The sequence below is a fragment of the Manihot esculenta genome, chromosome 4 (genome assembly GCF_001659605.2).
Source record: "Manihot esculenta cultivar AM560-2 chromosome 4, M.esculenta_v8, whole genome shotgun sequence".
In the NCBI taxonomy this organism is placed as follows: Eukaryota; Viridiplantae; Streptophyta; class Magnoliopsida; order Malpighiales; family Euphorbiaceae; genus Manihot; species Manihot esculenta.
In genome coordinates this window covers 598,832-622,575 of record NC_035164.2, presented here as the reverse complement: position 1 = coordinate 622,575, position 23,744 = coordinate 598,832, and the positions used below count along the sequence as shown (strand labels likewise).

The 23,744-nt window shown below is 33.4% G+C and overlaps 5 protein-coding genes across 6 annotated transcripts; 4 read left to right on the top strand and 1 right to left on the bottom strand.

Annotated features, from left to right (window-relative positions):
* Nucleotides 1-2,756: 2,756 nt before the first annotated feature.
* On the bottom strand, nt 2,757-5,209 carry LOC110614168 (F-box/LRR-repeat protein At1g67190). Its single transcript, XM_021755657.2, has 2 exons — nt 4,962-5,209; nt 2,757-4,417 (listed from the first exon to the last, which is right to left on the bottom strand). Exon 2 carries the CDS (start codon nt 4,183-4,185, stop codon nt 2,926-2,928), a length of 1,260 nt encoding a protein of 419 aa, XP_021611349.1. The 5' UTR covers nt 4,186-4,417; nt 4,962-5,209; the 3' UTR covers nt 2,757-2,925.
* Nucleotides 5,210-6,753: 1,544 nt separating this feature from the next.
* On the top strand, nt 6,754-10,497 carry LOC110613892 (transmembrane 9 superfamily member 5). The gene is made up of 7 exons (XM_021755288.2): nt 6,754-7,053; nt 7,150-7,190; nt 7,318-7,906; nt 8,009-8,140; nt 8,755-8,911; nt 9,015-9,499; nt 9,896-10,497. Exons 1-7 carry the CDS (start codon nt 6,911-6,913, stop codon nt 10,110-10,112), a joined length of 1,764 nt encoding a protein of 587 aa, XP_021610980.1. The 5' UTR covers nt 6,754-6,910; the 3' UTR covers nt 10,113-10,497.
* Nucleotides 10,498-14,388: 3,891 nt separating this feature from the next.
* Nucleotides 14,389-15,422, top strand: LOC110613979 (protein BIC1). The gene is made up of 2 exons (XM_021755422.2): nt 14,389-14,815; nt 15,164-15,422. The coding sequence occupies exons 1-2, from the start codon at nt 14,500-14,502 to the stop codon at nt 15,169-15,171; spliced, it is 324 nt and encodes a 107-aa protein (XP_021611114.1). The 5' UTR covers nt 14,389-14,499; the 3' UTR covers nt 15,172-15,422.
* Nucleotides 15,423-16,721: 1,299 nt separating this feature from the next.
* LOC110614050 (60S ribosomal protein L10a-2) lies at nt 16,722-19,319 on the top strand. The gene is made up of 6 exons (XM_021755497.2): nt 16,722-16,832; nt 16,937-16,983; nt 17,415-17,634; nt 18,396-18,561; nt 18,659-18,864; nt 19,022-19,319. The coding sequence occupies exons 2-6, from the start codon at nt 16,979-16,981 to the stop codon at nt 19,073-19,075; spliced, it is 651 nt and encodes a 216-aa protein (XP_021611189.1). The 5' UTR covers nt 16,722-16,832; nt 16,937-16,978; the 3' UTR covers nt 19,076-19,319.
* A 1,334-nt stretch (nt 19,320-20,653) lies between these two features.
* On the top strand, nt 20,654-23,699 carry LOC110612814 (ferredoxin, root R-B2). Of its 2 annotated transcripts, none has more exons than XM_021753622.2 (2): nt 20,654-20,811; nt 22,978-23,699. In XM_021753622.2, the coding sequence occupies exon 2, from the start codon at nt 22,992-22,994 to the stop codon at nt 23,442-23,444; it is 453 nt and encodes a 150-aa protein (XP_021609314.1). In that variant the 5' UTR covers nt 20,654-20,811; nt 22,978-22,991; the 3' UTR covers nt 23,445-23,699. The 2 variants fall into 2 exon arrangements, with proteins under 2 accessions (XP_021609314.1, XP_021609315.1); XM_021753623.2 differs by having other exon boundaries at nt 20,655-20,811; nt 22,984-23,699.
* Nucleotides 23,700-23,744: the final 45 nt, after the last annotated feature.

Here is a 23,744-nt window from a genome sequence, read left to right as displayed (position 1 = left end):
CCTAAATTGAATCATTCACAGTATGTTACCTTCACTTAGGGAGTTTTTCTCTTGAATTGAATCCTTAAATGTGCTAAGGTCAAGGGAAATAAAAATACAAATACATGCAAACACAAAGCTAGTGTAACTCCCTATGAGCTGATTTGCCCAAATTATCATGAAAAACCAGCACAAAGCACAAATCACAAACTTGTTCCAATGGTCTAAGACTATGAACTGAGCCTAATAGCCACTTGGAGAAGTAACTGACTGAGTAACCGGGGGTGTATCACCCATGTACACAATCGCGTAAAAAGGTCAGTAACTTTTTCAAGCAAATAAGTTTCGATGGTCTAGACTATGAACAGAGCTAGTAGCCACTTGAACAAGTGACTAACTGAGTAACCGGGGGTGTATCACCCATGTGCACAATCGCGTAAAAAGGTTAGTGACTTTTTCAGGCAAGGATAAGAATAAGTGCTGCTGAAAATAAAAACAAAAAGAAATAGAGAAGAAAAGGGGCAAGTCACTCCTAGGGGTTGCATTAAAACTAACATAAAGGAATAAGCATGATTGAGCCAAAAACCTTTCTCTTGACCATGGTAGGTGAAAGGAAACAAGGAAAGGAGAGGATGACCTTAGAGCATGTACTCTATACTGTGATAATTCAGATTAGGAGTCTAGGGGGGGCTGATTAAGTGGTACTTAGGCTCTAAAGAAAAAGGGGGCTTGATTGGCTAAGTTATTTGTTGCTTGAGGACAAGCAAAAAGCTAGGTGTGGGGGTATTTGATCAAGCATAATTTAGCCACATTTTTATCATAATTATTATTGCTTATTTACACATTTTTTAGTTTAATTTATGGTTTTTATCTTGTTTTTACAGAAAAGGAAGAAATTGGAAAATTGGAGAAAAAGTGCAGAAAATTTACAAAAAGGTGATCTGCCCAGTGATTTGCCCAAAAATCTGCTCCAATCACTGCTCTGATCAAGCTAAGGCAGAAACCCGGAGGCAACAGATAGCAGTGATATGGGCAGTGATTTGCCCAAGAAACTCGAAGATCACTGGTCAAATCACTCGCAGAGACACAGAGGACTGACTCACAGAGAAGCGATCTGGTCAGTGATTTGCCCAATCACTTGAAGAAACTGGTCAAATCGCCGGGCAAATCACTTTGACAGCAGAAAATTACAGCAGAGCGGGAAAATGGACAGCAAACAGAAATCCGAATTTTCAGAAGTCCAAATCCAATCCAATCACTTCCAACACTAATCCAAGAGCCACGAAAGAACTTCTCATCCAAGGAAATCCAATTGCAATCAAATTCAACATCAAAAGAGGAGTCCAACATCAAATCAAAAAGGGATTTCAAAACCCTAGACAATTCTTCAGCTATAAAAGGGGAGTCTCAAAACCAGCAAGAGGACTATCCTCTGATCAGCAACTCAACTCGCCAGAAACTCTCCAGCATCTTCCTTTTTCTTTTCTTTTCATCTTTTTGTGTATTTAGTCCACCATGAGTGGCTAAACACTTTCTTTTCTAGTTGAAGTTGGTGAATTTCAGATTTTGTGATGAATTGGGAGATTTAAATCTCCATTGTTAAACTTCTATTTATTTTCAATATTTATGCAATTTGAGCTTTCCATAAATATTACTTTGCTTTTAGAATCAATAAAGGCCCATTGCTTTTAAATTGCTTAAGTAATATTGTTTGAATGATTTAGGTCCGTAATTGCTTAGGTTGTTCAAATACACATTTAATCAAATTGCATAATCTAAACTTGACCACGCGGTTGGCAAGGATAGAATTGGGTTTCTCTAAGTCTTAATGCAGTCAACAGTTGTTCGATGCTACAATGCCCCAAGGACGTTCCTTGGCAACTTGTTGATTAGTGTTTGATTAGCGAACGTTTCCTAATCAAACTAGAACTAAGGAGGAATTTGGATTGTGAGAAGCGTCTTCCACATCCAAAACTAATTTATTGGAATAAATAGGAGAGTTAAAGAATCAATGATCAATTCTAAACAATCTGAAATAAGATCCATACTTCAACTAGAAGCTTCTCTCTTATTGATTTACTCATCTTTAAATTATTGCTTTCTTTTGTTATTTAGTGTTAATCCATCAACTCAAAACCCCCCTCTTTTAATTATTTGTTATTTACTTATCTTGGTTATTATTAGGAAGATCTTTAGTGTCAATTCCCTGTGGTTCGACCCTATTGCCACTATCTACAAGTTTATTATTGATTGTTTAATAGGTTTATTTTTTACGGCTTCGACAACCGCTTATCAATGTCTCTGTTATGAAGTGGATTCCTTGGCACCCATTTGGTAGTTAGAATTGGTAGAATATATATATATATTAATTTTCCAAGGCCAGCTATTCAAGGGAGTAGGTGCTGGCCAGTTTAATTGGTTGTACAAACTGTTCATGCACAGAGACAATCCTTCATGGCCAGGTTTTGATAAAGGGTTGGCTTTATTCACTCTTGAAGAGTTGGGGATCATCTTCTTCTTCAAAATTGTGACAACCCAAATCCTATTTTATACATCTGATTCTGATCCTAATGAAAAGGACTTGTGCAAATGCATGAATCAAGAAAATAAAGATGAATACTTTCTCAACATGCAAAAGGAGTCTTTATTTTCATGCGTGCGAAGATTCAATGAGGAATATAATTCTGTGCATATGTGTGTGTGAGAGAGAGAGAGAGAGAGAGAGAGAGAGAAGGAGGAAAAGAAGAAGCAAAATGATAACACCACCATTAGTGAACATGTTTTCTTTTTCTCAAGTAATATTTCAATGATAAAACAAGTCTTTAGCGATCATTTACAGGGTATTAAAAGGATATTCAATCTCTAAGTGCTGTAACTTTTACCTGAATATATGCTAATAATATTGAATACAAAACTTGACTATTGACCCACGTAATCACAGAATTCCTATTCATACTCAAATTGCACCTCTACATTCATGTATTTCCTCATAAGTCGAACTATGGTTGAAGTAAGAGTAGCCAACATCCGGCATTCTTCTTGGCTTTTGGCCTCTGAAACAACTCCATGAATTACCAACTTCCTAAGGTTCGGACAACGCTTTAGCAGTCCCTCAACCCAATGTGGGAAAAGATCATTAATTATGGTCCATCCAAGCTCCAAGAAAAACACATTCACCAAGTTTGAAGATCCTTGCAAACCATAATGAAGCGCTCCATCTCTCAAGTCGTAGCCTAGTGACAAATGGCTAAGTTGTGGAAAACAAACAGCAATAGTTTCCAAATCCACAATAATGGCCTCATCATCAAACACCACATTCCAAAGACGAAGCCTCTTCAACTTGGATGATTTTGAGATCAGCTGATAGAACTTTGGCCAGATAAATGTGAAGTTGCTAACATCTACAATCTCAAGATTTTCAACTGTTTCACCAGTATCAAATTGTATAAGACTAACATCATCAATCTTGAAAAACTTCAAAGTTTTCTTTCCAATGAGTTCAAATAGCTCAAGGGAACAATCCTTCAAGTGCAAACGCTCAATACTATCTGCCTCCAATATAAACTTGTCCAAACTAATTGATTCAACATAAACACTCTTCAATGTAGGACTACTGAGTTCAATTGTCACCTGTGCGTCAGATGTTGCAATATCTGGATTGATAAGTTCCAATGTCTCAATCTTTAGGCAGGCAGCGAGTAAAAGACTCAGATCAAGTGCTGAGATACTGACATAGCTTAAAGAAAGAGTTTTCAAACGAGGGAACCTTTGGTAACTGAGTTCAACCCCTGGTATGGAGTTATGGGACAATTCCAATATTTCAAGCTTCTGCCTCCCACAAACCTCAAGAATATTAACATTTGGAGTAGTCATAACATTATAGACCAACTGGCGCAAAGTTCCTCTGGTATACATGAGCCAAGCAATAACAGTTGAAGCAGAAAACTCATCAACATCATCCATCAAAATTGACAGGCCTTGCAATGCAGTGGTTTGAAAAATAGTTTTTGTTATCAATATTTCAAGTCGACTAGTAGTCAAATCACGATAAACAGGCCAGTCATGGGAATTGAATGAAAGTGTGTGAAGGTGTTTGCGGTAAGCTTCTCGCCACTTTCGACATGTTGCAGATGCTATCACCACATCACGGGCAACTGCCAACTGAGATAATATGTTACCAATCACTTCAACAGGAAAATTCTCCATTGCCCAAAAAACCAACTGATAGTATCAACCCAGAACTATGGTTTCCCACAAAATGCATCAGTAAGCCGAAGATGTTCAATGTCTAGGAACTTATTTCTAATGTACTCATCCACCAAATGCAGCTTCTTGCCCAGGTACAGAAAACGTTTGATCACAATCAGTGCACACTAGAGCTACTCAACACAGAGAAATAGACAACTAGCAGTTGGCACCGGCTAAAAACTTCAGACATCTGAGGCAATAAAAAGAAGGAGAATTTCAACATGTTTGAATTTTAATTTACTACTGCCATAACAAGATAAAGGATTCGATCGCTTCAAGAAGATTGTGCCTCAAAGAACAAAGAAAACTTCTGATTCATCGTTCAAGCCACAGTGCATCAATTTAGATATATAGCATACACAAACCCAGTCAAAATCAAGAGCCCATGCACAATTCTAGAAGAAACTCAAATTTCAACTTGAATAAACCAATTTCTTTATTTTTACAAGAGAAGCAAATCCATTTACAAAATCTTAAAGAAAAACAAACAAAAATGTGTACAGAGGACTCGAATTTCAATAATCTAATACGAAAACTGCAAACAAATAAGAAATCTATCAACAAAACCCATCAAGAACTCTCATTCTATCATCTGACAATCTCGTGAAACCCAAGTCCCAACTTACATTACAATGTGAAAATCCAAAAAACAACTGCACAATGAGATTCAACCAATTGCAACCCACAAAAAAAAATACTACAAAAAATAACAACAGAGACGTTAAAGATCTTACCAATCAAAGAAAATGGGAGGTTTTGATAGAAGAAGAACCGAATCAAGGAGACCTTTTTTCTTCCAAGAAACAAAGAGATCAGCCACCTTAACAGAGGGTGATTACTAGAAAAAATGAATCTATTTAGACAAATAAAGATGGGTATGATGTTTCGAGGATCATTTCAAATTGTGAGCATGCGTTTGAGTGAATTCTATTGGAGGCTTTGCCATTAGAGACCAACCCATCGACGACCCATCCTCTGCTTTCTTTGGCAACCGCAACTGGATTAATATGCATGCTTTGATCCTACATGCATTCTTTTTCTTTCTAATTTATGATTATGATAAAAAAAAAAAAAAAAATCTAAGTTGATAAATAAATTTCAATTTTTATTTTAATACTCTTTTATGTGATTATAATGAAAATTCAAAACACGAAATTTTCTGATATTGGAATTTTTTTATTATTATTACAAAATAAAAATTTATCAATAAATTATCAAACTTTTGAAATATATTATTTTTGTAATTTATTTGATAAGCAAAAAGAGAATGGTGTATATTTTTGAAAGGTATATAAGAAGTATTAGGATATGTTTTTAATAAAAACGTTAGTGTAATTTGTAACAAAGTTATTGAGATTTAATAAAAATAATTTTAATTTTTAATTTTTATTATTTTAATAATATATAATATAGTTTTTAAGATTTTTTTATTAATAAAATATTTTTTTTATTAAAATTTACAGTTAAACCATGAAAATTTAGTTTTTCAAATTTATTTCTTATCATAGTTTAGTCATTGTAATTTTAATAATTTATAATAGGGAAAATTACTTTTTAGTCCCTCAGGTTTAACGTAATTAACACTTCTGTCCCTCTATTTTGGCGACCCAACACTTAAGTCCCTCACTTTCTCTTCCATTCAAATTTGCAGTCCTTCCGTCCAAAATAGCCGTTTGGGATACGCATGAAAGAGAAAAAAAAAAAGAATCTTCTGCAACCGAAAAAAGCATGAAAGAGAAAAAAAAAAGAAATTTCACATTAAGAGAAGGGTATTTCTGAAAAAAATTATCACCTCTCACTTTTGACTCTTTGACCAAACGGTTTAAATAGACGGAAGGACTACGAATTTGGACGGAAGAGAAAGTGAGGGACTTAAGTGTTGGGTCGCCAAAATAGAGGGACAGAAGTGTTAATTACGTTAAACCTGAGGGACTAAGAAGTAATTTTCCCTTTATAATAAATTATCACCTCTCACTTTTGACTCTTTGACCAAACGGTTTAAATGGACGGAAGGACTACGAATTTGGACGGAAGAGAAAGTGAGGGACTTAAATGTTGGGTCGCCAAAATAGAGGGACAGAAGTGTTAATTACGTTAAACCTGAGGGACTAAGAAGTAATTTCACAGAATTGTATATTTTATTAAATTTCAAAGATTATAATGTAAATTACTGAAAAATTATCATAAGATAACTATTTATTTTTTAAAATTTTATTAAAAAAATGGCTTTCTCTTTTTTTTTTCTAATAAAATTATATCCATATAATCATACTTTTAACAAATATTTAATTTTGATATTACTGAAAAATTATTTTATTTTAAAATTTTCAATACTTATCTTATAAGAAAAATTTATTAGATAAAATTGAAGCATAAATAGAATTAACAATTTTAAATTTCTGAAATTTTAAAAATAATTTAATAATAAAAAATATAAATTTTTTTAAGAAAATTCATATTTAAGCATAAGGGGTAACATGGAGAGGATAAATTAAAATTAATCAACTGATTAAACGGAGACCAACGACCTGTCGTTAAGCTCTGGTGCGTTAACAGACAAGCTTTGAGTAGAGAGAAACAGGAACCGGCAACAGTTTTGACTTTTTTCTCTCAATCTCAATTCTCAATTCTCAACAATTTCTGGGATTTAATTCAACAAATCCCTTCCAAAATTAAACCTCAAATGAATATCCTTTTCTTCCTTCTGTTTACGACTGCGTTCTCTTTTCTCCGGTTCGTTTGTTCTTCTCCGGCCGATCACAGCTACAATGTAGGAGATCCTGTACCTCTATTCGTCAACAAAGTTGGTCCCTTGCACAATCCCAGGTACCCATTTCTCAAAATTCATTCAAGGAACCCACCTAAACTGCGCCTGTTGATTGATTCTTAAGCTTCAGTCTAATTTATTTGCGGCTTTTGCAGTGAAACCTACCGCTACTATGATTTGCCATTCTGTCGTCCAGGTTAGCCTCTTTTATGGTGGCAGTTTGATTGAGGATTTGTTTTCCTTTGTTGCTTAATCTTTGGACCCAGAAATTGAAGTTGGAGTAGCTTTCAGTTTTTATAGCGTTCTATTTGTGGATTTTGCAGATAATGTAATTCGAAAGAAAGAAACGCTTGGTGAGGTGTTGAATGGGGATCGTTTGAGTAGTGCTTTGTATGACTTGAAATTCAGGGAGGACAAAACTGGGGTTACCCTTTGTAAGAAGAAGCTTAAAGGAGATGAAGTTTTGAGGTTTAGAGATGCTATTATCGATGATTTCTACTTCCAAATGTATTATGATGATCTCCCGTTATGGGGCTTTATTGGGAAAGTTGAAGAACAAAGTTGGATTGTTGGTCAGAGAGAGTTTAAGTATTATCTGTTTAAACACGTTCAGTTTGATGTTCTTTATCGTGGCAATCGAGTCATTGAAGTAAGTGCTTTTAGTGATCCAAATCATGCTGTGGATATAACTGAAGATGTTGATATAGATGTTGAGTTCACTTATTCAGTTATCTGGAATGCGACCTCAGCTCCATTTGAGACCAGGATGGACAAATATTCGAGGGCTTCGTTTCATCCAGTACACCAGCAGATCCATTGGTTCTCATTTGTTAACTCAATCATCATCATTTTGCTCCTGATGGGATTGCTCACTGGGCTTTTTATGCGACGTCTCAGGAATGATTTGAAAAAGTAGTGAAATCTCGAATACTTAGCACATAGTTGAATTTACTCTAGGATAGCTCAAAGGCATATTTTTCAGTTATGGCAATCTTTTCCTTGTGTATATTACAGGTGTTCTGGTGGAGATGAAGAGGAAGATAAAGAGGTTGGCTGGAAATACATCCATAGTGACGTTTTCAGATACCCACATAACATATCCTTGTTTTCTGCTGTCTTGGGCACAGGCACTCAACTGCTGACAATGTAAGTGAAAGCAAGGACATCAATTTTCTAATCTATTTTTTAGGATTTTATTATTAATAGTGTTATTATTTTTTGTGACATAACAATAGTCTGGTCATCCCTCATATGGTAATTGTTACTTGGTTTATATGCTAGCTATAATTTCTTTATATTGCATCAGGCATCAGCATAAAGTTTATATTCTATAAGGGCACCTTATAAGGTTTTGCACTATTTATGTGCTCTCTTGCCTGGTTGCTCCGACATTTAAGAAGCAACACTGACTCATTGCTGCAGAGAGACATTAAAACCAATTCTTCTATGTTTCTCAAACACATCAAATTTTTCCATGATTTCATGTCTAGTTGATCTGAGATTGTGATATTTCATCCCAGAGTTTTTAAATGGCATGCTCTTTATATCTTTGTCTTTGCATATTTGCCATATTGCGTAAAGTGTCCAAAGATTATATAGAAGTGAATGCCTGTGATGTCTTGCTTGAATCTGAAGGGGAATCAGTCCACAAAGTATGTGGATATGCCTCCGAATTCACTTTTATTATATATGTAGGATATGTGTTGGTATTTCACATATTCTGACATTTATTTACTTCTCGAAATTGCAATTTTCTTCAGGGTTTGCTTTTTATTTGTTTTGGCATTTGTTGGTGTGCTATACCCTTACAATCGTGGAGCCTTGTGCACTTCTTTCGTCTTGGTATATACACTCACATCTGTGGTTGGGGGTTATACCACTGCTGCTTTCCACAATCAGTTTGCTCAAACTGGATGGGTAAGAATATTTTTTTAATGGTATATTCTTCCTCACTTTGAACTTAAATTTTTTTCCCTTGTCCTCATATTTACTGGCATAAGCAATATTGTTTGTCTTCCAGAAAAGGAGTGTTATTTTCACTGGGATTCTGTTCCTCGGTCCATTGTTTGTGATACTATCCATTTTGAATATCATTGCTGTATCTTATGGGACCACAGCCACACTTCCATTTGGAACCATTATGGTGATACTTCTCATACACGTATTTTTTACTGTTCCATTGCTTGCCTTGGGAGGGCTTCTTGGTTACTGTTTCAGGTCTGTATTTCAAGCCCCTTCTGCTACAAAAAGGTACCCAAGGGAGATTCCGCCATTAGGATGGTACAGGAAAACACCTGCTCAAATGTTTCTTGCAGGAATTTTATGCTGTAGTGCAATTATCCTTGAGTTACACCACTTATATGCAAGCTTGTGGGGCTATAAAATATGCACTCTGCCCAGCATTTTGTTTGTCACTTTCATCATCCTTATCTTACTTACCGCACTCTTAAGTATCGTTATGACATACATTCTGCTCTCCGCAGAGGACCATCAGTGGTGGTGGAGGTATGTCTATGTCCTCTTGCAAAGTTCATCTGTGTGCCACACAGTCACACATGCACTCCTTCTAGTACTAGCTTGTGGATGGTTTTAAGATGAGTAAAACTAAATTTGCAGTCTAGGTTGTACTGCTATGAAATGTTCAGTTATTTACATAATCAAATCCGTGATTCTCAAAAAAATAGGGCTGAAAATAAAGGGTCTGTGATTCTCCTTTTTGTATAAGGGAAGTGAGGAAAAACTTAAATTTGAAAGAGAAGAGGTTGCATGCTGGGTTGAGAAATATTATTTTTGGTCTTTAACATATTTTTACCAATTGGAAGGAGTACATTCTTTCTTTTTCGCTTTCATTTTTTACTTTTGCTTGTATAATTTCATATTTTGTTTTTCTTTGTTATGCAGATCTGTGTTGTGTGGGGGTGCACCTGCCATTTTTATGTTCAGTTATGGTATCTGCTTCTTTGCCAGGTCAAATATGAGGGGCTTCATGCAGCTATCATTTTTCTTAGGGTATAATGCTTGCATTTGCTATGCATTTTTCTTGATGCTGGGTACAGTCAGTTTTCGTGCTTCATTCATGTTTGTTTCCCACATATACCATGCTGTTAAGAGTGAGTGAACAATTTCCTTTTAACTTTGTAATGGCCTGTCACTTTTCCAGTAAACTCCACTCCTCCTCAAAGGCTTAAGAAGGGAGACGAGGTGGGGTGGGAGAACACAGAGAGAGAGAGGGAGAGAGAGGGGAAGGCAAAATTTATTAATTCTTCTTGTAACATGTATGGAGTCTTCCAAGACTTGAGGATATTGAAAGCAAGAGAGGAAATCTGTGTTTGTAGTATTGGAAGATGTAACCGTTAGAGAAAACTTGATATTCATTATTCATTGACGGTTATGCAGGTTGTCTGAGTCAATTTTTTTGAGGAATTAGCAACATTGTTAGGGCAAGATGCAAGCGTTAATATTTCTCAAAAAGCTTGTATGAATACATGTTAGATTATGAATCTGTCATCCTGAGCAAGTGCGTGTGCATGTAGTTTTAAATTATTTCTTCTATGCTCTACCATACTTGTTTGTAATATATAGTTAATGCAGTGAAAAACTTACCCACATCCATGTGAATACACCAATCACAATCTTATATCTGCCAATTTTTAAGGATTTTTATGATGAATTGCACTCGGCTTTAGATTAATTATTTCTGAAGGATTGACTTAAAAACTTACCCACATCCATGTGAATACACCAATTACATTTTATTTGACTGATCTCTTTTCAGTTATAGGTAGTCAAGTAATGCAAAATTAGCAAATGCTAATCAAGTGTAGTTGGCATGTTCTCCTCTCGTATCCTTGAAAGAATGGGATGGGTGAAGGATCTCACAATGTTATTTTGCTACAAGAAACAAATTAAAGAATTAGGTGGTTGATGTGAAAGAATTTAAGAAGACGAACACTTATAAAATGCAAAGGAAATGGCTAGCAAATATCTTAAGGACAAGGTGAATAAACCAGGCCACCATTAAAAAAAAATTGCATTTCCTTTTTAGTTTTCTGTCGAAAGATTAATTCTATTAAAGTAGAGGAATTATAATGCTTAATACATAGTTGATTTGCATCTAAGGATTGCAAGTAAAAGACATATGTTTTCCAAGTCCGCTTATGTGCAGCTATATTATAAAATCTCCCCACAAAAGATAAGGAGATATTACAAAAATGTTTACTTTGAAGCCGAATACCAAAGACCCGAGGAAAATCCTTGAATTGCTTGTATAACATTTAGAGTATCATCCTCAATAATGACCCCTCAAAACCCTTGTATTTGGCTAATAAAACTGCTTCTCTATAAGTCCAAGTTTATGCAATTAAAGGATAAAAAATAGATGTCAGCCGCTTAATAAATCAATCTAGAGGTTGATTATTTAAATTTCTAACCGGAGTTGAAGAAGTTCCTCTCGATTCTTTGCTACAACATGCTGCATTAAAATTAACTTTAAAAGCATTAATAGATGGAGGAGACCGGCTATGAGGTGAAACCACAACAGCTTCTGAACTTGAATTTGCATATTTTGGGAGGCTAGAAAATCTTCTCGATAGAAGAAGATAGAATATCCTCATTCTTGAAAACGAATGAGTTCCTTAACTTCCAAAGATGCCATAAAGGAAAATATTCATACTTGTAAAATCCTTAGTATTTTTTTTTATCAAAGAGAGACAGGAAGAGGCCATTCCAATAGTTCACCATGTTATGAGTATGAGTATGAGTAAGAGTAGATCTAATTCTCAGCGGTGAGTTTATCCATTAAGTCTTATTTTTTAGCAATATCCGTGAAAAGATTCCACTCTTTCTCCTTCTGGTAATGATCCAAACCTGCCAAAAAAAGAAAAACGGTCTTAGAAGTAAACGAGCCTGTACTTAAAAATTTCCATTGAGATTTATCTTTGCCCTTAACTGTGCTAGGTGGTTCTATGGAAGCAATAAAAATAATTACTAAAACGAGCAGAATCCTATTAAACTTCTCCCAATTCCACTGTCCATTTTTATGGGCAAAGGAACTTATCCTAAGGTTTTCACTTTCGGAGGTTGTCGGCAATTTCCATAAGTTTGTCATCATTTGGTAGCCACTCATCTAAAATCTTACCATATTGTCATTATCTCACATAATCTCTCAGTGCTATCCAAACTGCCTTCCATTATTTGTTTTGTAAAATTAGTTAGGAAAAGTCTGAAACTAAACAGCATCTCATTTATGGATGATTAGTCCATTTTCAGGATATGATCATCATGCATGGTGTCTTTCTTCGGTAATAAAAGGCTGTTTGGCATTACGGTAATATGGTCGACAAAAGCTCTTTCATAAAAATATTATTTAAAATTATTTAAAAAAAAAAACAAAACTTTCTTGACCTCTAAACTCAACTTACTCTTAATCATAAAATAATTTTTCACAAATATTGTTCTCTCTTGCAAAGCCCAAAAGAAAAAAGATAGTGATTTCCAACAAAACCTTATTAATCTTGTTTTTCCCACTATACCATATATAAAGTTCAAGTCTTATTGTATGTATTTTTGTCTGTAAAAATTTAACAGAATGTATTTGTAACGGCTCTAGATATGGATCCATTTTCCACATAAAAAATAATTAATTTTGTATAAATGTCTCAATCCTTTCAATTCCATGTGTTAAAGATGTGTAGTTGAGATTCATAAATGTGCATTGACCAGCAACAACGTGAATTCTGTGGCGAGATTTTACATGCAGCCTATGCCTATGCCTATGCCTAATTAACATCACACAATAAATTCTATGTTAATAATATTAACATTATTTTTAATTGATTTTTTAAAAATAATATGTAATTTGATTAATTATATCAAGATTTAAATTTTAAAAAAAATATCTGAGAATTTCATGTCCGCATCTTTGGCTGTTGTATGTACCATCAGACACACTCAAATCATATAATTATAAAAATAAATAAATAAATAAATTTTAATGTCACACTGTTACTGGATTTGTCTTTACGACACCATGAACCATGAGACGTAGATATGCCTTGTACCACATATAACTAATTTCTCCTTACGTGCAATCCACCCTGTCCATATCTATTTTCTTTTTAATAAAAACTTTCAACTTAAATCTATAATTTATGTAAATTCTAAAATAAAAAAATTACTCAATTGCTGATTATTTCAAATTCAAATTTAAGTGCCAGTAGATACATTAAATTTTACTAATTTGAGTCGTTTGCTATCTCCATCCACAATTAATATATTTTTATTTTATTTAATTAATTGAATCTGTCATATTCGTAAATAAAGAAATATATATATTTCAACACTCAAAAAATAAGATGGAACTCTCTTTAATTAGTGACCTCAAATTCAACCCTTGAATATAAACTACTTTTAAAAATATACAAAATTAGTTATGCCAATTTCAATTCAATGAGCTTTGGGTACACAAAATATACAAATTTATAGTTCAAATTTATAAATTAACTACTATGAATTTTTTTCAAAAAAAATAAAAGAAAAAACACATTTTAAATTTAGCTGATTTCAATCCGGAATCGATCAATTTTTATTATAGGTTATAAGAGAGATAATCTCTCATCTGTAGGGATGTAAACGAACTGAGTCGAGTCGAATTTTGAAGAGTTCAAATTTGATTCGTTAAAATTTTTTGAGTTTGAACCGAATTCAAGATTTACTCATTTTGAATTCGAGCCGAGTATTAAGAAACTCAAATATGACTCGTTTTGCAAATAGTTTAGACGAGTCAAACTTTTATCGAGCTGAATCGAATTTTAATTTAAAACTAAAATAATTTTAATTAAATAAGTATATCTATAAATTAGTTCCTAAAATTATAAAAATAAAATTTTAAATTTTAATGATCCAAATATATGTAAGTTTAAATAGTGTAATTAATTTATATAGAGCTGAATTTTAAAAAATTTAAGTTTGCCTTATGAAAGTATATGCAGTGTTTGAGTTTATTTCTCTTATAATAATAGTTTCAACTTACTTAACGAGACTGTTCACGAACCTATTTTCAAGCCTGCTCATGAACTCAGAAACGAGTCGAGTTCATGAGTTTTAATGAGTTGAATACTATGAAGCTTAAGTTTGACTCATTTACCAAATGAGCCTAAAAATTAAGTTCAACCTTGACTCGATTAGAAATCGAATCGAGCTCGGTCGAATTTTTATCGAACCGAATTTCGAATAGCTCATAAATGGTTTGATTCGTTTACACCCATACTTATGTAACTATTTGATCAATCAGATTTCAATTCACAGCTTGGACTAAATCATACCCTTCCGCATTTATGTTAGTCAAGAAGTGCATGTCATGAGTGAATATATATATATATTTTCTAGAATTTGGCGTCATGTCCCTGCGACATTATTGAGGCAGACTACAGAACTACACATTATTATTTGTGATCCACACCACAAAAAGAGCAGAAGAACGCTATAAACCACAAAAAATTGCTAGCATGGGAACCCCTCAAAAGTTTCCTGCATTTTCCTCAGAAACAAACAACTCAGCAGCAGCAAAATTGTCTGCAAGCGAACATGGTAATGAAGACAGTATTTGCGGACGTGAAAGATTAAAGAAACATCGACAAGAGGTGGCTGGTCATGTTGTGATTCCAGAGAGTTGGGGCCATGAAAATTTTCTTAAGGATTGGATTGATTGTTCTTCCTTCGACAAGTTATTAGCCCCAGATGGAATTTCATCTGCTCGCCAATCTCTTGCTGCTCAGGGACGACAGAAACCAACTTCCAATTCTCAACGTTTCAGGATAGCAAGTAGGTCTTCAATTTCTACCCCTTTATAATTTATTGATTATTTTTTTATGATCATCAGCAGCAAGGAAACAGAATTTCTGGGCAATGATCAACTTGCAATTTTTTATTTTTTATTTTTGGAAAGAAGTTGGAGAAAATAATTAACATCTATCACATGAACATTCAGAAAGTGAGAGATCTCTGTACCAGACAACGAAATTTCACAATTTCAAAAGAAAATTCAATGTCAATAAATCAAAATGCTTGAATAATATTTTATAGCATATAATTTTTTTTTTTTAAATCTTAATAATAATTCTAACAATAATACTAAACAGAGCTGCATGATTGGTGTATTTGAATTGGCAGGATGTTGAGAAGAAATGTTGTGTTCAATCCCTTGATGGCTTGCAGTGGAGAGGGTTTCTCCATGGAACAAGGAAGGGCTATGAGCTTCCATTGTTGTTTTAGATAATATCTTAGTCTAAGTTCAGTTTCTGTTTATTATTATTTTTCAAATAGCCATCTAATCTCTTGTAGTCATGTATTCACTTTGAGCCTTACCATTGGATTTCAACCATTGTTAAAAAAATTAATAATATTATTGGAGGTTTTATTTATTTATTTATTTCTATTACTAATTTTTTAAATTATTTTTTTTTAATAATATTTATGCTGTTATTAAATAAGAAGAGTATCATGTTTTTTAGCTTCCTAATTAAGAAATTTTTGTGAAATTCTTGATTTTAAAGTAATTGATAAATAAATAATTTATTTTTTAGTGTTTTGTTGTAATTTTATAAAATAAAGTATATTAATAAATTTATGTATAAAATATTCAATAGTGTTAGTACAATTCTCAAAATTTAGAAACTTATTTTTCTTTCAAAGTAGTTTAATTTACTTTTTTAATAGGAAAAATATTGTTTATTATTATTTTTTTAGTGGCACATACATTAAAAATATGAAAAAAAAATTATAAAATATTTTTTTATGAAAGTCATAATTCAAATGATTCATAATTATTCTTTATGAATTAAGAAAATAGTTCAATTGCTAAAAATGAAAATCTCATTCGAGTTCAATTTTACTGAAAAATAATTTAAACTTATTTCTAAATGAAGTATGAAATCAAAACAACAACTATATCGAAGGGAGAGTGGAAACCAGAATATCCATACCTAGATGAAGCAAAAAAAATCTTAACAAACAAACAAAAACTTTCATGTCTTAAAAAAATTTCAAAATAAAAATAATACTCCAAATACTAATAAAAAAATAAATTTTATGATAAAAAAATTTTTAATTCAGTAGAAGAAAAAAAGGTAAAAATTAAAACAAAAGTATCATTTAATACTCGATTCTTAAAAATAAAAATAAAAAAATAAAATTTTATTATTAAATAATAAATCAAATATTCATGAAAAGTTATAATTTTTATCACTTAATAATGCATCGACACGTTTTTATTAATATTGTCTTTCAATTGAAAGATTGAAAGCTAATTATTAAGATTTAAGCTATTCTGACACATACTTTTTAAAATGATTCATGCTCTCCAAATAAATATTTTCTCTTTATAAATTAAATAAATAAATCTTATCATTTTTAATATAAATTTATTAATAAATTTTATTTTTTAAATTAAATTAAATAATAAAAAATAACTAATTTTTTTGAAAATATTTTCTAAAATAATATTTTTTAAAAATAATTTTTTTTGTAAATAAATGGAGATTAAATCTTATTTTTTTATTTTGAAATTCATTAAAAGATATTTATATTTTTCTATTAATACCCAAATAGTTAATAATACATTGAAGGATTATGAAGTTAAATAGAAAAATAAAAATTCCAAAGCCCGTAAAGAAGAAAAGGCCCATGAAAATTTTATAAATCAGACTTAAACGAGCTGACATTGTACTTGGCCCAACCAAATCCCTAATCAAAATCGCTAGGGTTCTCAGCTGCTTTAGGCTTCTATAAATAACGCTGTTAGCCGATACTCTCCATTGTAGCTAGGGTTTTCTTCACTCAGGTTCGCACGCACTGCCTCTCTTATTGTCTTCTACTTCTCAATCTGCTTCTTATTTTCTTCTCTTTTCGCGTTGTAAAGTTTACTGGGTTGTTTTTTGTTCACAGGAGAAACAAACCTGCAGGCTCCTTTCCTGAAATCTTCCAATCATGAGGTATTTGAAAGATCTCAGCTCTTGTCATTGTTCATGGTTTTATATTCTGTTTATACATTGCGTTTTATTGAAACATGATCACTCTTCAGCCTTGAAGGAATGATTTACTCAGTTTAATGGGATTTATGGTGTTCGTTTTTTTCCATTTTATTTGAAGCTTTAGTATTGATTTTTCTACATTTATATCCAAATGGAAGTGGGTTGTTTCTATCTACGCCAATTACAGACTATTAATTATTTTATATGCGACACAATTTAATGTTTGGGTGTAGAATGATTTGTGCTATATGATGTGATCTGTAGCAAATTTGATTTCATGCATTCTTTGTCTTGTACTTGGAAGTTTTTCTATGGCGTGTGTTTGATATTGACATCGTGCTTGATTCATTTTATATTTTATGCTCAATGTTGGAATTTTTCCTCTACTGCAGTAAGCTTCAGAGTGAGGCATTGAGAGAGGCCATCTCTACTATTATGAATGCTTCTAAAGAGAAGAAGCGTAACTTCACTGAGACAATTGAGCTCCAAATTGGGCTCAAGAATTATGATCCCCAGAAGGATAAACGTTTCAGTGGCTCCGTGAAGCTGCCACATATCCCGCGGCCCAAAATGAAAATTTGCATGCTTGGAGATGCTCAGCATGTTGAGGAGGTATTTACCATTACGCTTCCTTAATGTTTTACAAGTTGTCAACTTGTCATAGCTGTGGCTTTGGGTGTAAATAATCTTATTGGGCATCAAAATTGAGTCTCAGTCAACAGATGATGTTTGTTAACTGTTGGAACTTGGAAATTACTTTTTATATTATACAATTAGCATGGAAAGTTAAATTTTGCTTATCTGAGGGAGTTTTTATATTATCTTAGTAAAAATGATTTATGAACAACATTGGTCTCAATACACTTAATCCGCTTATGAGAAAAAAATTTTCAGTTCCATTCCCTGCTCAGTTACTCATGTGTTATGTCTTGCCATTTTGTTTGATTTAATTTTTCTACTTGGAATTATTTCCAGCATAATGTCAAATGTGCCATGTTAGAACTTTTAGATTCCTACAAATTTCTTCATTTTTTATATCAATGACAAGTAATACATAATTACTTTGTTGTGCATTTTTTATTGGTTATTGAGTTGGTGAACTTTCCTGTTAGAATTTCTTAGTCATGTGCGCTCTGTTACTGTAATCATTCCAAAATTCACCTTTATCATGTTCCAAGTTTTTGAGAAATTTATGTGTCCAAACTGTTAGTTATATACAATTTTTTCCTAACTAGACATCTTTAGCTGAATGCTTCTTTTGGTTGGCTTGCTCTAATTTCTTATTTAGTGGATATTATAGGGATGTGGGAATGGATTCATTTGTCCATTGATTTAACAATTAGTGGAATTACCTTATTTTAATACTTGGGCAGGCAGAGGGAATTGGCCTACAATGGATGGATGTGGAAGCGTTGAAGAAGTTGAACAAAAACAAGAAATTGGTCAAGAAACTTGCCAAGCAGTACCATGCCTTTTTAGCTTCAGAATCTGTCATCAAGCAGATTCCTCGTCTTCTGGGTCCTGGTCTCAACAAGGCAGGCAAGTTTGTTGAGAATCTTGTTTGCTTATTGTTGATTTATAGAAATAATTGGCCTTTTGGATTTTTTATTTTATCCTATGTCTTGTATCAATGCAGGTAAGTTCCCTACCCTGGTCACCCACCAAGAGTCTCTGGAGTCCAAGGTGAATGAGACAAAGGCGACAGTGAAGTTCCAATTGAAGAAGGTACTTTGCATGGGAGTTGCCGTTGGTAATTGTGCTATGGAAGAGAAGCAGGTTTTCCAGAATGTCCAGATGAGCGTTAATTTCCTAGTTTCTTTGTTGAAGAAGAATTGGCAAAATGTGAGTACTAATGACTCTTGGATTTTTCGTTGCATTGGTTATTAACTTTGTAGTCTTTTTGTGTTCATTGTATTATTAGAAAATACCAAGTGATGCCTCTAAATTTGTTCTAGTTTCTGTCTTGTGTTGATTAAACGTATTTTGGTTTGGAAATCAGGTTAAGTGCCTGCACCTCAAGACTACCATGGGGACACCACAACGCGTCTTTTAAGGAGTACGCTTCAGTTTACTATTTGGAGTTGTGTACCAGAGATCTAGAATTTCTTGATATTTACTGGAGTATTGTGCTTGAATGGGCAATTGCCAAATTGGAGAGCCGTTTTGTTTTGTTCTGTTATGTTTTTGTTGAAATTGCTAGTAATGATATAATTTTAGACTTGTGTAGAGTTTTTATTAGAGAGGTGTGAACTTAATTTTCTTTGATTTGCAGTAAAATGTTAAACGGGTTTATCTCATATGACACATGCTATTTGGTCCCATTTTTTGATGGCACATAAGTTGGAAAATAATCTTTCCGAAATAAGTCTATCAATATTTATAGTTTCAAAGACCAAAGCAGATGCGTACTTGCAGGTAAAAGCTCGACTGCTCTTCTCTCGTGGATCAGCTTTGGTAGGGTTTCATGGGTATTGGGCTTGTGGGTCTTGTTTTTTTAAGCTGTTAGGGCTTGAAGGGAAAACCTTTTATGTTAACTGATGGCTTTTAGGCTCTCTTTATAGGCCTGTGGGCTTTGTACAATATCCTGCTTGCTAAAAAGTAACCTCTGCAAAATAACCAATCTTTTCAATTTTTCAGGTGTGGGAAAACAGAGTTCCCGAAATTAGTTTGTGGAAAATATCTTGTAAGAATCCATTGTACCAAAGAATTTAATGATAAATTGATAATAAGATTTGTTGTATTTTTTAAAAATAATGTAATTTTTCTTGTAATTAACTTGATTAGGTTTTTTTGACCTGTTTGAAGGTCGTAAAAAGTGGAAATATATCTTTTATTTGTGCAAAGAACGGAGCCTAAACCAGCTGAAACAAGAAAACTGAGCAGATGATTTTATTGAAATGTATTAATTAATTTGTGGTGGATTGTGGTTAAACTCACATGTTGATGGGTTGGCCGCTGAAGATTATTGCCACATTCAACTCTAAGGACACCTTCTTTGAAGCCTACTCATTTTGACTTTTTGGATGACCTTCCTAGTCCATTTTGGGCTGCTCATCCTTTCATATTTTATTGGATCAACTTATTATTTTTATCAATAAAAATAAAAATGGTATCAACTTAATATAAATTTGTTGAATATTTTCTCATGTTATTTTGAATTTTTCTTAAATTCTTTTTGCAAGTTGTTGTCCAAATATTATTCATGCCCTCCATTCCAAAGGTAAAGCCTAAAACCAAACAAATTTTGAACTCACAATCTCAATCTACTTTTCTTATGTGAAGATTCATCTGATAAATCTGAATTTAAATTAAAAACTATTTTTTATAAAAAGTATTTAAACACAAATCATTTTTAAAACTCAATTTCATTTCTACGTAATAATCAAATGAACAAATCAAATTCAAACTATTTTTCATTTTTCAACAATTTTATAAAAATTTAATTGAATTAAATTTTTTCTTATAAAATTCTTATTTGCAATTGAAAAGTTTAAAATTTTTTAATTATATATAAAAATAAAAATTATGAATAATTTTAAAAAATTTATTTGAATTCTCCAGGAGGAGTTGATGTCTAAAAATTGTAAACAAATTTTATAAAGAAATGGAGGTTTTGGCCCATTTTTCAGCGCCAGGCCGCCTCTGCCGTTCTAAAGATTCCAAAAGCCAGCGGATCTTTCGCTCTCCTTTTGAGCTATAAATAAATTCTGACCCACCTTGTATTTTCCGCTGCCCAAGCTCATAAGCCTAGTTGCCTCTCTCAGCTCGTCTTTGATCCTCTCCTACTCGGTGAGTTCTCTCCTCCCCTCTATTCGCTTTTGTCTCAGCTTGTGTTTATTTATATCAACGTATGTTTTTGGATTGATGGGTAGATGCGAGCTCTCTTATTCTTCATCAATTCTATTTTGGTTGATGTCTATGTTTGTTGTTGTTATTTCATGTAGTTTGTTTGTTTATTTGATGTGTGGAACTTGAGATTGTTTGTTTGTTGGTTGATATTTATGTGAGGTAATTTTCACAAGTGGGGCTTCAGACTTGGTCATTTTCTTTTGTTTTCTGTACACGAAACAAAAGATTGAATCTTTTTGCACACAATGTTTCATTTCATATTCTGAAAGCGGAAAATGGATTTTTGTTTTCTAAATATTATTTCAAAACAAAATTACCGGGTTTCTGATTGCCACTCACTGGTTAGAACTTATAATTACATTACATCAGTGATGCTATTGCTGAAACTGTAGCTGTAGCTCAGTTCTTCATTTTTCCTTTCCTTGAAAATTTGGGAGTCCGAATGACGAAAGGGGAAAAAGAATATCCCAACCTTTCCACGGCTTTTTAGTTTTGTTAATTAAAGCTAACCCATGATGTCTTTAACAAACTTGGCCAATTTGGCGAGGGAGAATGCAGATGTATGCTCAAAAAATATAGTTGTCTCATTTGGCGAAAATGAAAGCATATTAAAGTTAATCCTGATTTTTGTGTCCCTTGAAGTTCATTTTGACATCATTTACACAATCTTTATGCACATTATGTTCACATTGAAGTTAGGTAGAAGGGTGGAGATTGATTAATTGTGTTTCATGCATAGACATTTTAAACATTGGTTGTGTCATGTGACGTAGAATAGTCAATAGTGCACGGTGACCATTTGTTTGTTTATCACGGCCACATGTGAAATTTAGGTAGTCTAATGGTTTGAAGTATAACATTTGTCTAGCAAATAAACTGCATGATCGATTGAAAGTGTTGCTTTTTCAGATTCACTCTCTTAATTGCAGGATTTTTTTTTTTTTTTTTAAATGGTGTAATGTTGTGAGGGCAAAGAGATAATGTTTTTGCAGAATATAAGATCTTAATAGAAGGACAAACCATGAACATATGTCAAATGAACTTGGGAACAACAGGGTAAATGCCATGAGTTCAAAATATCTTAGTCCATTTTATTATAGCATTCAGGAACTGGCATCTGAGTCGGTTGCTGCATATATATCAAGCTCATGCCACCTCCTAGCATAGCATATGCTTACCAATTTTGCACCTTTTTGAGTCAAATTTATTATTTTTTCCCTTTTGAAAGTTTGCAGAAGTTGCATATTTAAGTGGGGCATTTTCTGATTCCAGTCTAGTGCATTCCATGAAGACACTTTCAGATTGATTCTTTAATCTTTTTCATCTTTCCAAATTTCATTGGTAGTAGATTATCAAGAACTGTTTATGAAGTCCTGTCAGTGCATTTAAATAACTAACTTGTCATTGACATCCATGTTTGTTATCTCCTTGGCTTTTTTCGCCTTTGCAAGAATTATTCTTACTTGCCATCCCTTTTTATATGATGGAGCTTCGAGTGAAGAGCAGATACCACTTACTTTTGCCTCTTCTCATAATGCTCCAAACATGAATTGCCTTACTCTTGTACAAATGGACACTTCAGTTCCATATTGTTGTGAATGTTTGTGAGGCATACAATGTGACTTTCCAGTGATCTGTACCAGTGGTTGAGTTTAATTTGGGAGTGGGAGGAGCTTGGTGGTTTCTTGCGTGTAGACCCTTTTTTCCTCCTCCTTTGGCCATGTCCTTTGTGTTGGAACTCTGGTTATTACTTTATATTTTGCATGGTTATGAAGATTTTATTACAATTTTGAGTCGTTAATGGTTGTGAGAGCTATTTCTGACTTTTCATATGGGTCTGGTCCATTATCGTTCATATTTGACTTATTTAAAGCTAGCATGCAAGCTCATGATCCTTGGCAAGCTCCTTATAAGATGGCTGTTGTTTCCCATGGAAATTTGATATGGTGTGGTCTTTCAAATTTAATGTGAAAACTGATTCCTTAGCCAGCACTGATGTAACATGTGAAGCCTGTGCAAGCCTTAAATGACAAGATCAAAAACCAATAAAAATCATTTGTTTTTGTGGGGAGCACGAAAGGAACCGACTGAATTTTGCTTTTTTAGATTCAGGGGCGAAGATGGCAACTGTGACTGTTCCCACCCAATGCATGGTCAAAATTGCACCCAAAAATCAGTTTGCAAGCACCATAATCAAGAGTCCATGTTCACTGGGATCAGTAAGGAGCATCTCCAAATCTTTTGGCTTGAAATGCTCCCAAAATTTCAAGGCATCAATGGCTGTTTACAAAATCAAGCTGATTGGGCCAGAAGGTGAAGAGCACGAGTTTGACGCAGCTGATGATACATACATTCTAGATGCAGCCGAGAGTGCTGGAGTTGAGCTGCCATATTCTTGCAGGGCAGGGGCTTGCTCTACGTGTGCTGGGAAGATGGTGTCGGGCTCAGTCGACCAGTCTGATGGTTCCTTCCTGGATGAGACTCAGATGAGCGAGGGTTATCTGCTGACTTGCGTATCGTACCCGACTTCAGATTGTGTGATTCACACTCACAAGGAGAGTGAACTTTGCTGAGTATAGTTTGTGTCATAATTGAGTAGATCGTGAAGTCTATGTAAACCTGTTAAAAGGATACAATGTGGTGGAGGTTGTTTTGGAGCTTTGGTTGGTGTATGTGTTTTCTATAATCAGTATGTTGGTGATATTCACCCAGCCAGTTTGTACTGGTAATTCTGTTTCCTAAACTCAAAACTCCATTTTCACGTTCATGATAGCATCACAGAATAAATAAAAACATAAACTAGTAGGAATTTATGTTTTTTACTAAAATTTGTTTGAGATCAAATCAACCCAAATGAGATGGCTACTATAAAT